The 15,085-nt window shown below is 35.1% G+C and overlaps 1 protein-coding gene across 1 annotated transcript in view; it reads left to right on the forward strand.

Annotated features, from left to right (window-relative positions):
* LOC125236235 overlaps positions 1-1,649 on the forward strand; it is a 122,845-nt gene extending 121,196 nt beyond the window's left edge. Inside the window, exon 8 of the mRNA XM_048142925.1 lies at positions 372-1,649. Within this exon, the coding sequence (XP_047998882.1) occupies positions 372-505 (134 nt within the window). The 3' untranslated portion in view covers positions 506-1,649. The remainder of the gene's footprint in view (positions 1-371) is intronic.
* Positions 1,650-15,085: the final 13,436 nt, after the last annotated feature.

Below are 15,085 nucleotides of genomic sequence, written 5' to 3' on the forward strand. Positions count from 1 at the left end.
ATAAATTTAAAAGTGGAAAATGTCTGCCTTGGGTAAGACCCAAGGCAGACATTTTCCACTTTTAAATTTATTCTAAGCCTAACGGCATCGATTGCAGACGTTTCTGCTAATCAGAAGTTAAAATCATTTTCTACTTTCGAAAATACTATTTTTATAGTCCCGACTTTTTGAGTCAACCTGTCTAAAGCTCAAAATCTATATTAAATAGTCTTAGGGCCACTTGCACCAACGAAAATGGAGGGTTAACCCACCATGTTATATGGAATTTGACAGATGACAGCTCACTAACCCTGAGATAAGTGGTTGGTGCAAGTGGGCCTTAGTATTTTAATTGCCCAAAAATTGTTCTAACTAACCTTTGTCTTTCACAGGCGAAACCCCAGCAGCAATGCAGCACGGTAACAACTCAGCTCAAACCACCAGCTTACACATGCTGGCCAGCAGCTTCGTCTACCTATTGGCGTTGAGACTATTGCTAACACAAATATCTCTAGAGTACGGATAGTGATAGATACGTAATATCATTTTGTTATCCATTTCCCTATGTTGAGAAGAAAAGTAGTCCATTTTAAATAACGCTGCTAGTGCAAAGTTGGGATTTATTGTGATATGTTAAATAGAAAGCCTGAGAGCCAATTAAAACTTACATTTTGACATCCGGACGATACGCCAGGACTAAACGCGACACACACTGATGAAAAGTGTCTTTTGCCTAGAGAAGTTCGGTAATATAAATATAAACTTACCACATCACTCAACGTGGCTTTGACCATAACCACATTCAACAAATAGGTACTTAGTGGGGTTGCTTCAAATTGAACATATTGGCTTTCGGACTTTCGAAAGCGCCCAGCTAAAGGGACTTCGTCTATTCAGGGAACGTGGTAAAGATTTTCAAGTTTCACAATATACTTACCTAATATCTTCCCGTACCTGCCACCCTAGTCAAAATGAGAATCGTTGACGCTACGAGCGATAGAAGATGGAGCTCTACGATACGATTTGAACCCAAGGTCACTGTAGAACCTTTTCAATGTTAACGTCAATAGTGACTTCTTTGACTAATAATGCACGTTGTCAATAAGACAGGGTTCTAGAGTGGACTCTGACCAGATCTTTCAAACGGTCGCTGACATTGACTAATTGAACTACTTTTTTTCTTAACTAAACCTTCACTGTTTATAATAAATAATTATGATCCGGTGTTGAATATGGTGTTTTTTCAGCAAATGTATAATGTCTGTTTGTCATTTTCTAGCATTGTTTATTAGGGACGCATAAATCTATATTTTAGACAAAATTTTATATTTAAATAATATAATATTGTTGTGATTGTATTAGAATTATTTATCGGCTATTCTTATTTGTTTTTAGAAAGTCCATATTTTAGCATTGTGTTAAACTGTTAAATAACCATGTGTGTTGTCTTCAATAATATAACCTTGAAGTTTTATTTGTTACATAGGATTTTGCATAATCTAATGTGAGGTATTTAAAAATGTATTGCCTATAACTAAATTACAACCAAACCTGTTTCATACTATCTTCAGTTATTTTTCAATGACTTGGATTTACTAGTAGTAACATTATTTTATTCCAATCTGGCGGAAAAACACCAAAATATTTTCAAAGTTTTATCATGTATCACAGTTAATAAATAAAGTATACCAGTTGAGTACAATAATGTTAATGTAAATAAATTGTGAAATAATAATAACAATAAGTACGTATTTAAGAGAAATATAATTACTGACACTTGGATTTAAGAATAAATAATAATTTTGAATTCAACGTGCCAAGCTCGTTTGTTTAATTTGAAGAAATAGCTTTACCCTGTGACTATTTTTCTCCTTGAAACTAATATTAGCATATAGAGTAAGTACAGCGCCTGATAAAGTCTAATAGCAATAATTCAAGTTGAATACAAATAGATACAACAATTATCAGGCGATTTATTCGTTTTTTTTAAATAATAACCTATGTGTGTATACTCGTAAGCTTAAAATACGCCACAACAGCATTGATCAATGAAATACTGAATGCGATTTCAAACCGTACTCGGTATAATTCAGAAATCGATAATAGGATATTTTTATTATAGTTCAGAACCCTATGTATTTCTGGTACATTCTAAACATCGGTAACTATAACTAGCATGTTAGATGGAACAGGCTAAATCTTAGTTTTCATGTCGTCCGGTACAAGGCTAAAACTGGTTAGTTATCTTGCACAAAAATAAAGCATAAATACAGGACCAAACTATTCATAGAACCTGTCCGATTAATAGAACAACTTCGTTAAGCAACAACCTGCAAACAGGATTCTTTTCGTTCCTGGAATGAGATCGATTGGGAAAGCAAAAGGGATTTCGAGTTCCGATAACCAACATAGTTCTAATATCTCACGAATCTGAATACGCACCAACATTTGATACTCCACGACTATCCGTCGTAATCGCTCACACCTCGGATTGTCCCAACGATGAATGGTGTCTCGAACAAAGGACATGTCTGTACCCGACAGGCCTAGCTGAGGTGACAATCGTTGACGCTACGTGGCGACCGAAGCAGTCTGGCTCTGTCATGCCACTATACACGTTGTGACACATGAGGAAACGGAATAATTTTAACATACCTCATCATATTCAAAATATCAAAATTTGCATTTAATTCTTTTAGTGGTTGTACATTTTTGAATTCGTCACTCATCGTTAATTCGCTTCTACTCATTTCCTCAAAGGTTGACTGGAAGAGATCCCATTAAGGGATAAGTCCGCCTACATTGTATATTACTGACTCTGTAACTGTGTCTCTTTTGTTTCCTTTATGTACAATAAAGCTTATACATACATACATACATATTAGAAGAGTAAAAAGTTATATAAGCTTTTCTGGATTTCGTCTACTTTCAGAGATATAAGCATTTAAAAAAAATAACAATTCCTTATTATTTTTAAGAAAAAACACTGTTTTGATGGCGATGATGCCGTTATCGGGCATAATCTAACTATCGTCATTGATAGATATCAAAAAGTAACTGACTCATGGCAAAAAAAAAATGTTAATTTTTATTTGAAGTAGGAAGAAAATTTACTTTCTACGTGAAAATACACCCAATAAAACTAAACAAAAAACATTTTTTTTGGCGAAATTTGCTTGCTGTCATACACATAACATTTTTATTTTGCCCTCAGAAATGAGTAATTAAAATCTTTTGTTTTCCTGATGTTACACCGTGTAGAAGAGCGATATGGAAAGCCTACGAAAACGTTTGAGACGTTGGTTAGGTACCCTCTGTGCCCGACAGGCGGACGTTCAAGAGATTGTATATGAACAAGTGTACGCAAAGTTCCCGATTTTATACCATCTCGCAATAGCAAAAGACACAGTTTTGCTGATACACTGAGTGGGTGTAATCGTAACTTTTCAGTGACAAATGTTTGATAAGTACGGGGATTCACGGAAAAACTGAAGTTCCTTTTGTTCAGAAAATTGGTCGTCTATTTTCTGGATATTTTTTATTTCTCTGATTCCGATCTGCCTCGCAACGTATTAAAACTTCGTACGAATGTGATTTTGAATTTTTTCTTAAACAAAAATATGATAAGCCTTTGAATGGATTTTCAGAGTGTGTGTGTGGATTGAGTGAGCACCTTCCGAAAATAAAAAAAAATATGCTGATCATTTAGTAAAAGTTTCAAAACAATTGTAAAACGAATCTCTGAATTTGTAAAAAGATAAATCAAAAGATACAGCCATTAACATGTGCTCACTCAGTTCTCACAAACTACCAACGAAAACAGTGAATATATTCATTTAACATATAATATTTATATACTAACATTTAGTAAAAAATAGGCCAACCTACCTCTATAAATATTAGATCACCTAGTGACGTATTTAATTTTTTACAAATAGTTTCTTATGCTCACTCAATCCTCACACTTTTGAAAAGCCGAATTTTGATGAAAAACATAAGCTTTAGACCGCTATTATATGTGTATAGTTTAGTAAAAGTGAAATGGGAATTTGTAAAATACAAAACGAACCACTAACGTGTCAGGTTTTTTTATAATAAATTTTTGTAAGTGCTCACTCAGTCCACACGTTTTGAGAAAGTTAAAAATGTAAATATCTTACGATTTGTAGCACCTAAGACACTCGAAAGTACTTCAACATTTAGTAAAAATTTTTACTAAATATCCACCATCTAATATTTTATATTCGTTGTCTGGTTTTAAAGATATTCAGACATAACTTTTCTCATACAAATGTATCATGTAGGGTGACCACACTATGTCGGCTCCTGATTTCTGGTTTCTTACTAGTGAAGTATTATATTCTTTGTTTCTTACCAATTATCATTCATGTCCTTTTTAATGCATGAATGTCGATATGGTTATTATCCTGACGTCGATAAAAATTACACAATACACATCATCACTAGGCCAAGAACATAACCTAAAAACAGTTTGCAGATGGAGAATTAATATGGTATTAGTTTAATATAAACTATTATCAAAATTGAACGAAACTCCCCAATCTCAATATGACAATGGGAAGGTGGGGAAAATCAGGAGCCGACATAGTGTGGTCACCCTACTTGATATATTTGTATGAGAAAAGTTATGTCTGAATATATTTAAAACCAGACAACGAATATAAAATATTAGATGGTGGATATTTAGTAAAAATTTTTACTAAATGTTGAAGTACTTTCGAGTGTCTTAGGTGCTACAAATCGTAAGATATTTACATTTTTAACTTTCTCAAAACGTGTGGACTGAGTGAGCACTTACAAAAATTTATTATAAAAAAACCTGACACGTTAGTGGTTCGTTTTGTATTTTACAAATTCCCATTTCACTTTTACTAAACTATACACATATAATAGCGGTCTAAAGCTTATGTTTTTCATCAAAATTCGGCTTTTCAAAAGTGTGAGGATTGAGTGAGCATAAGAAACTATTTGTAAAAAATTAAATACGTCACTAGGTGATCTAATATTTATAGAGGTAGGTTGGCCTATTTTTTACTAAATGTTAGTATATAAATATTATATGTTAAATGAATATATTCACTGTTTTCGTTGGTAGTTTGTGAGAACTGAGTGAGCACATGTTAATGGCTGTATCTTTTGATTTATCTTTTTACAAATTCAGAGATTCGTTTTACAATTGTTTTGAAACTTTTACTAAATGATCAGCATATTTTTTTTTATTTTCGGAAGGTGCTCACTCAATCCACACACACACATTTTCAGAAACCACGCACGTAGGAAAGGTCAAAGGGGATATTCTCGCCAGGATGGGTAATTAGAAAAGATATTTATATTTTAAACGGAATATTTCAAAACTATAATACCGTATAAATTTAAAGTTTGGTGACTATATTGATTTAAACCAACACGATTTCCACTCATAATTTTAGAACTAAACGGGACTTAAAAAGACGGGACAAGAGTGGGTAGTTCGAAAAACTCGCGCGGCTAGGCTAGATGTTGATGCTATTCCTGTGCCAGTTCGTGACCACGAACATAATGTGATGTTCGAAATGTCGGGACAAATATAAATGTAAGTGTTTACGCGATTAAGTCCCGTTTAGTTCCAAAATTTTTGTGACTCAACTTATAACGTAGATGTTTCCGATAGTTCTAAAATGTTCCGTTTAGAAGATATCTTCAAAAGACGCATTTAACTTACTAGACGTACGCTAATACTCCGGTTGACCAAAGAGTTTTGAATAGTTCACGATTAATAATTTCACTGGACGTATATTGACTAGCGTAAATACCGTGATTACCTATTTTTAAAAAAATTAAGCGGGTTACTCAGAACGTATTATGTCGATATAACACTCGACATGTTTCGATCCATTTCCGAGGATCTTTTTCAAGAGTAGCGACCCCGCCTCTACGATCGAAACATGTCGAGCGTTATATCGACATAATAATTGAGTATCCCCGCTTAAAATATTTCTTTTCAATATGTCTGAGTCCTTACCGGAGTCTCAGGGAGTTTTACCGTGATTACCGTTTTATTAAATGAAACTGTATATCCGGTAGTTTTTTTAGTTTTTGTCCAAAATATGTAGTTTTTATTACTAAATGATGTGTCAAAAACCACCAAATAATAACGCTAAATATATTTACTGTTGATTAGTATAAAAAAACTGTCACCAAAACTTCGTTTCTATCGTTTTCTGGTGTTCGAAAAACCTTGCAACACCGATTTTGACACATAATTGGCTCTCCTGTAAAATTACTAAAATGGCACTTACAGTGTTTTGCCTCTCAGGTACGGATTTATTGTCAAGCTCCAGATATTTCGACGTAAATAGTTTGCAATGATCTTAGGTGACAATAGTTCGCCACGGTGCAATGTAACCGCGTCGAAATATCGGGAGCTCGACAAAAGACAAAACGTAATCACGGTCTATAAACCAGTCAATCAATACTGTTTACTGTTGTTTACTACCTACCAGTGGCGGCTGGTGAAAATTTCTGCTAGGCAACACGGAGCAAAAAGAAACCTACCTTAACATTAGATACCTACTTAACTGGTAATCAATTTTAGGCAAGCCGGTGGGAATCGGCTTGTATGGACCAGCCGCTGCTGCTAACCTACTTCATTGAGGTTATCCTGTTTTTAAATGGTAATTGCTTTATGTAAATGTATTTCTGCATCATCTAGCATAATCAAAAAATCTAAGTAGCATTTGAAAACAATATCGGAAACGATTGTAGACGCTACAGGAGCGAAAATGCTAAAATGGAAAAAGGGCCCCCCTTTCAATTTGAAAATTCTAGTTTATTAAATATACTAGTGAAAACTAAATTTATTGAAAAAAAAAAATGTCCGTTAAGAACAACTCAGTTAAAAGATATTGTGAAAAAATCTTTAAAATCGAGCTTCCGCTCTCGACTATTTCCTCCTTCAAAACTTAATCAATCGTAACGAAATTTGAGAATCTGAATAACAATGAAATAATCTGTGTCGGACCGTTTAGTTTTTTTTTAATACCACACCTTTTCGCCATAATCAATAACGCCCTTTTTGGAAATTCTTGATGGGCTCTAGCGTCTTTAAAAATAAGCATGTCAAAAAAATCTAAAAGGACCGACACAGATAAAAATAATAATAATCTGTGTTGAAAAAATCATTGCTCTATCTTCAAAAACCAGGGAGGAAATAGTCGAGAGCGTTTTATGGAGAATTGACCCCTCTTGTATCGTCTTAAACAAATGTGGTTTAAATTTCTCCGCTTATTATTGGCTTTGAAGTACACTTCGTCTTACCTTAACTTATTTACGAAACCGCCTAAGAACTTGAACTGGTTCAAGTGTTGTTTACCACACATAACACGTGTTGTGTTAAAGCGATATTGTCTAAATTGTTTGTGATTGGTGCTACAGAACAAAGGAGACTGTCTCTTGCAGTTACCGTTTACAATATTACATAAGGTACAGTCAGCTACAGCATCTTCGGTTGAAATAAGGCACCAAAAGTATCTGATATTCCAAATAACGTGTGTAAGTATTGATAAATTTAGTTCATGGTCAGAAATCTCAAAGTATTTTTTTTGTCTCTCACATCTCTTTTTGTCAAGCAGTTACAGCATGATAGCTTTACTTCTGAAACGTTATTGGATCCGTTCTTTTTAATGCTGACTACAATAAACGCACTGTGCAAATTCAGGCTATACAAATACATGAATGTCAAATCTTAACAGCGATTTTGATATTTACACCAGCAATGTAGGCAGTACTTTATCGCTCTAAAATAACTGCTGGGGCATTCTACGAGAATGTCGCTTACGACATGCTTTTGCGTTGTGTGACAGCTATTTCAATCAAATCCGTAAAGCTCCAGAAAATACTGCTAATTTGTTGACCAAGTCATGAAAGGGTCAGACAGAATTTAGTTTTCCTAATAGCGTCTTCAAAGTATTAGAAGAACTGCATGTTGTAAGCGACATTCTCGTGGAATACCGGTCCCTGCTGCAGTTATGTTGTTGAAGTCTGAATCTGAATGGTAGGCTCCGTCATTTGAACAATATGGGTGTACCAAAGGTGTTCAAAAATATGTCCTACGAAGTCCAAAGCCAGTCCTCTTCGACATGCTCATACTTAAAGAGTCGGACAAAGCCCACCCTACGTCGTCAAAATTTTTGAGCAGCTTGTTTACACCCTATGTGTATTTAAGGTATTACCCATTTATGTGTGGTTCTTCGTGTTTCACCTAATAGATGTAGTTGTAGCCTTTAGCCCTTAATTTACCAAACCATCTAAGTACTTAAACTTGTTAAAGTGCTCTGCTGGCCTAGCCGATAGCCGAAGTGACAGGCGCTGCGTGACGACCAAAGCGTAGTCTGGCTCTGTGACATAGGGTTCTTCAACAAGCAGGTATTTGAGGTTCTTAAAGATCGGCAACGCATAATTGGCTTGGCTCTCCTGATGTTGCTTATGGCCATGGCTTATTCCCATATCATGTTTGCTGCCTATATCATAAAAAAAATTAAAACTGATAAGAAGAGCTCTGCTATCTGCGATACGCTTACGAAGCGTCAGCGATTCTGACTTTGGCTATTTACTCGGTACTGCTTGTAACACGTGTCGTGTTAAAGTGATACTGACTAAATTATTCGTGAAGGGTGTCACAGAACAAAGGAGATTTTCTCTTGTACGTGTTCTTTACAAGACGTACTTGCAACTTATCGTGCAAAGTAATATTATACGAGATGATGATATACGGAAGTGAACCCGCCTACCTGAGCGATTTTTTTCAAAGTTGTTCACCCCATTTTTATTGTAACATGGGTATTTTTTACGCGATTCATACTCAGAATCCAGAGCTCTTTCGATCCTGATTTTTTCGAACCTTCCATTCCGTTACCGCCCTACAAAATGTATGAAAAAGTGGTAACAGAATGGGAAAAAACCTTCGGACACTTTTTTTCTCCTATTAGGATTGAAAGAGCTCGCGATTTTGAGTGAAAACACATAAAAATTTCCAAATAAAAAAAAACGTGGGGTGGACAACTTTGAAAAAAAAAATGGTCCACCTACACCTCCCCGAACGCAGTGGTAGGACTGGTAGGTACCTGTCAAAAATTCTCTAGTTTATGTTCCTCCTGAAGGCTTACCCCCTTATTCATAAACGTACTCTAAAGTTATAAAGTTATCAAGAAAAGGACAAACGAACTTTATCGGCGTGATAACTTTAGAGTACGTTTATGAATAAGGGGGTTAGGGTTTCACCAAATCTATCTAAGTATCGACGCGGAATCGACTTTAGTTTTAGTTTAGGATGTATCGACCAAAAATCGCTCGTCAGTATGAAGACGTTTGGGCGCTGGCCGATCTAGCCTGTCACTGGCGACGTCTAGCGTCTCGTCATGGACGTCGGACGCCGCGGACATCGGCTGCGTGGTCGTTTTAACGCGTGTGACGTCCGGACGCTGCACTGCGAGAACGACCACTCCCGAACATTTACGAACATAGCATAGAGACGCTGCGTACCACATCCAGCTGAACGTCGCCGTCGATGGTTCAGAACGACCAGCGCCTTACGCGTCGTCATCGCTGAATTCTACAGTCAAGCGTAAGTCGGACTTAAAACTGCCGGTGAAACGAGTTATCAAATCTCTTAGAATTGTGTGAGCGCTTTTGAATATTACATAGTAATTCATTTCCGTTTCGTTTTATTTATAAATTCTTCAAAATATCGATTATTCGCAAGAATAACTTGTTCCTTCAAAAAAACCGGCCAAGAGCGTGTCGGGCCACGCTCAGTGTAGGGTTCCGTAGTTTTCCGTATTTTTTTCTAAAACTACTGAAACTATCAAGTTCAAAATAATTTTCCTAGAAAGTCTTTATAAAGTTCTACTTTTGTGATTTTTTTCATATTTTTTAAACATATGGTTCAAAAGTTAGAGGGTGGGGGGCGCACTTTTTTTTCCTTTACGAGCGATTATTTCCGAAAATAATAATATTATCAAAAAACAATCTTAGTAAACCCTTATTCATTTTTAAATACCTATCCAACAACATATCACACGTTGAGGTTGGAATGAAAAAATATATCAGCCCCCATTTTACATGTAGGGGGAGTACCCTAATAAAACATTTTTTTCCATTTTTTACTTTTGCACTTTGTTGACGTGATTAATATACATATTGGTACCAAATTTCAGCTTTCTAGTGTTAACAGTTACTGAGATTATCCGCGGACGGACGGACGGACGGACGGACGGACGGATGGACAGACAGACATGGCGAAACTATCTTCTTCTTCCAGTGCAATCTTCTACCAGAGGTTGGCTATCATAAGGGCTATACGGACTTTAGATACAGCCGCGCGGAATAATGAGCGAGCGAGTGGGCGAAACTATAAGGGTTCCTAGTTGACTTCTTCTTCTTCTTCAACCTAGCGTTTTCCCGGCCTAGCGCCAGGGTCCGCTTTCCTGCTCAGCCTTCTCCACTTTGCCCGGTCTTCGGCATCCTGTGGTGACTACGGAACCCTAAAAAAGAGGCGCTTAAGAGCTTCTTGTGGTGTGGCCCTTAATCGATATCAGAATGATACAACTCGCACTTGGCCAGTTTTTTTATGGAAAAACTATAAAACAATCGCACGTGGTAAATCTCGCCCTCTTAATTACCTTGATCTTGCAAAGTGTTCTAAACCACTCGTAACAATAGAAGCACGTGTAAACGTTATTGTCTAAATTGTGCCATAAATGGTGTCACAGAACAAAGGACGAGCTGTCTCTTGCAGCTATTGTCTACAACAGATCTAATATGACACACTTGAAGATAACCGACAACTGGATACTATGTTGAATATTATAGTATAATTACGTTTTCACTTCTCATGCTCAAAAAGTGCACCTTTATGTCGTGCGTAGACGACATAAAGTCACATTTCATGCTCTAAAATGTATCACTTTGTGCCCTTGTTGTACAATCTACTATTATTGAATCGAAAATAAGCCATAAATTATAGATAAGCACTTGCCGCGTAAGTAGTGGACGCTAGTTCGACTTCAGCCATGAGCAATTAGCGGCCTTGGTCACTTTTCTTAATAAATATATTGCAATTATTTAAGTTTATAGGTAATAAAATTAAAGATAAGTTAAATTAATGTTAGTAATATTTAGAAAAGCAATGATTAACTTTTCAACCCAAATAGACCTCACTGAAATTAATTTGTTTTCCTCACCGTTATTTAATGACGTTTGATACCATTCTTTGGTACCTATCTATTAGTACCGAAAAACTCTGTACAAATTAAGAACCTGGGACCATTGGTAACCCGCGACCTTCACTCTGTTCGTTGAGAACCTCAACTGATCATTGAGAACATCAACTGTTCATTATCAGTTCAGTATCTCAGGTAGGTTAACCTACCTTTACTACGAAAAACTTCAAAACAATGACAAATATAAACAGTGCACGCTTTGCGTTTGATCCAGCTATAACTATAAATAGCTACCATCAGTTTTATGAGTGATGCCCAACCCTAAGGCACTTAAGTTTAGCGATTCTCGGAGCTACGTCATATCTCTGTCTATCACCCCTTACAGAGGGCCTACCGCGAAAACCAAAGTTTGCTATAGGCTACTAGACTCTTATCGAATTTCAGAATCAGAATCAGAATCAGAATAGTTTATTTGCTAGAATACTTAAAATTAACATATCGTACATGATGTTGAGGTACATTAGGTGACAGTATTCAGTCGGTGAACGACATGCAAAAATTATAAAAACATGAAAACATTATCAACACGATAGCATTTTCATAATATACCTTAATACAATTACAGTCAATGCAAAAATCACAATAAAATTACAATGCAAATTAAAATAAAATAAATGTAGTCAAGATAATTATAAAATTAGTACATGTCAGTCATTATAATTAAAGTAACAGTTTAAAGTCCATAAATTCCTTAATACTATAAAAACAATTGTCATTTAGCCATTTGGTCAGCACTATCGAAAATCTATTATAATCCATTTGCCTCATATCATCAGGAAGGTTGTTATATAAGACAATGCACATATTATACGCATTCTTGCGATAGATCGCAGTATGACAAGGGGGCTGATACAAAAGGCCAATGTATTGAGCTCTTTGGTTACCTGCAAATACATCAGATCTATATCTAAAGAGCTCGGGATGTTTTTTGACAAACAGACATGCTTTTTTTATGTACATGCACGGTAGTGGTAAAATATTTAATTTTTTAAAGACTGGAATGCAGCTATCAGGAATCGAAATATTGGCAATGGCACGAATGCACTTTTTTTGTCTTATAAAAGCTCTAATTGCGTCAACGGAATTGCCCCAAAGTAAGAGCCCATAGTTCAGTACTGAAGCTACATATCCATGATATGCCGTGATAGCAGCTTCAGCTGAAACAGTCATTCTAAGCTTTTTTATGGCAAACACAAAACTGTCCAACTTTTTACACACATAATCTACATGAATTTTCCAGTTTAGATTTTTGTCTATATGTAGACCTAAAAATTTTATGTCATCACAACTATCTATTTCTATATTCTTAAAATTAATATTCAAGTCTCGTGTTCGGGCATTGTATGATTCAAATTGTATAAAATGTGTCTTATTTAAGTTAATATTTAGATTATTACTATTAGTCCATTCGCATATTTCAGCTAAAAACTTATTTATGTTTTCTTCATATGACGCAATGTCGTCGCCTTTTACCATCACAGTTGTATCGTCTGCAAATAAGATGCACTCGGGAGTGATTGCTCGAGGGAGATCGTTGATATATGTAATAAAGAGCAACGGACCTAAATTACTTCCCTGAGGCACTCCCCACAGGTTTTCACGATAATCGGAAACAAAATTCTGCTTTACAAATTTGTTACCAACTTTGACTATTTTTGAGATCTCGGTACGCTGTTTTCTACCTTCTAAGTAAGTTTTGAGCCACGCATGCGCAGGACCTCTAATGCCGTAGGTTTCAAGTTTTCTTAGGAGTATGGAATGATTTACACTGTCAAACGCCTTGCTTAGGTCTAGAAATATTGACATAATAGGTACTTTATTATTGTTAGCTTCGGTTATATACTTGATAAAGTTAAAACAAGCTAATTCCGTTGAGCAACCCTTTCTGAACCCAAATTGATTAGGATGAAGTATTTTGTGTTTGTCAAAAAAATCTGTCAACCTCACGCACATGGCCTTTTCGATTATCTTAGACAGAACAGGAACTAAGGTAATTGGCCTGTAGTTATTGATATCGCTGCGATCACCTTTTTTATACAAGGGTTTCACTTTTGACAATTTAAGTTGATCCGGAAATAAACCTTCTTGAAATGAGAGGTTTATTATATGACACAATGGATAACATAAGTAAGCAGCATTAAATTTTAATAAGTCCGTTGTGATGTTATCATAGCCACATGATTTACTATTGTTCAATGACATTATTATTTTGTATATCTCACTTTCATCTACAGGTCTTAAAAAAATAGAATTTGGATTATTATAGCTGAAAGTTACATTATGTTTGCTATTGCCATTTCCATTGCTATTGTTATGTATAATGTCAATAAAATAATTATTAAATACGTTACAAATGTCCTGCGGATTATTATAAATTATATCATTCGATTGTATACTGTCAAACTCATTAAATCTATTATCATTACCTGTCATTGAACCAATAATATTCCAAGTGGCTTTACATTTATTTTTATTGGTTGAAATATACTTATTGTTAATTATCTTTTGTGACGCATGAATGCAGTTTTTTAAAAGCATAGTATAAACTTTAAATAAGTGCCTAGTTTCAGTCCTGTTCAACTTATTCATTCTTGTCTTCATGTATAGTTTCCGTTTAGTTTTACAAGACTGTCTTATTCCCTTAGTAAGCCACTTGATTTTTGATTGGCGACTACTTACTTTGACCTTTACTAAAGGAAAGCACAATTCATAAAAAAGGCACAGTAATTCATAAAATGAAGTAAAAGCGTCATTGAATACTTCAGAAGTCAGTATATCAGAAAAGGATAGAGCTGAAATGCATTCACAAAACTTAGCAATGTTTTCTTTACAATAATCTCTTTTAAATTCAAACCAATGAAAACGTGGTCTAGTTTTTCTTATTTTTATGTTAATAGTCTGTCCCTTGTCGTGGTCTGATAAACAAAGATTGTGCGTATTTGCTTTAACTCCCTTTATATTACTAGCTATTTGGTCTAGACATGCATGACCTCTAGTTGGCGTATCAATATGCGTCTTGAAATCATAATTCATAAGAATACCTTTAAGATCTTTTGAGAATAAATTATCTTTTAAAGTGTCAATGTTCCAATCTCCGCAGATAACTATTTTCTTTTTTTTATACTGTGAAGTTAAATTCAAAAGTAACGTATCTAGTTTATTTAAAAATATATTTACGTGAGATTTTGTTTGTACAGGAACTCTATATATGACGACAACAATTATATCTAAACCTAAAATTTCAGTTCCGCAACATTCAAAGTAATAGTCACTCGCTAACTTAGATTCAAATTTCAGTGGCTTTAGATCATATGTGTTCCTAACTAGAATGGCAGTCCCACCTCTACTATAATCCCTAGAGTAGGAAGCTGCTACTTTATAGTTACAAAGTTTTATGTTACTAATATTTTCACTTTTAACAAATGTTTCACTTAAACACACTATGTCTATTCCACTATCAAACTCTTCTAAAGCAGCTTGTAGGAGATCTAGTTTTCCTAGTAAACCACAAATATTTTGATGTAGGATAGTTATATTACTTGTAACCTTATGTGAAGTATTATTATCTATATTTAAATTTAAACTATTCACGAAAAAACTGACTATTATTCGATTTTTCACTGCAAGGATCACTAGGCTCAGTTTCACAAGGAGATTCCTTATTTTTATCTGAGTGACATTCTTGAGTAAACTCCAAGATCTTGTTTGTGATACAGTCAGCTAAGCCTTGTAGAATCGTTCGAATCCCTGAACTAATGATTTTTCCGCTCGCTAAGGAAAACTGATCTAAGGTTAGGTCTAAGTTCGAGTCATATAAATAGCCATAA

The sequence above is a fragment of the Leguminivora glycinivorella genome, chromosome 2, assembly GCF_023078275.1.
Source record: "Leguminivora glycinivorella isolate SPB_JAAS2020 chromosome 2, LegGlyc_1.1, whole genome shotgun sequence".
Taxonomy (NCBI): domain Eukaryota; kingdom Metazoa; phylum Arthropoda; class Insecta; order Lepidoptera; family Tortricidae; genus Leguminivora; species Leguminivora glycinivorella.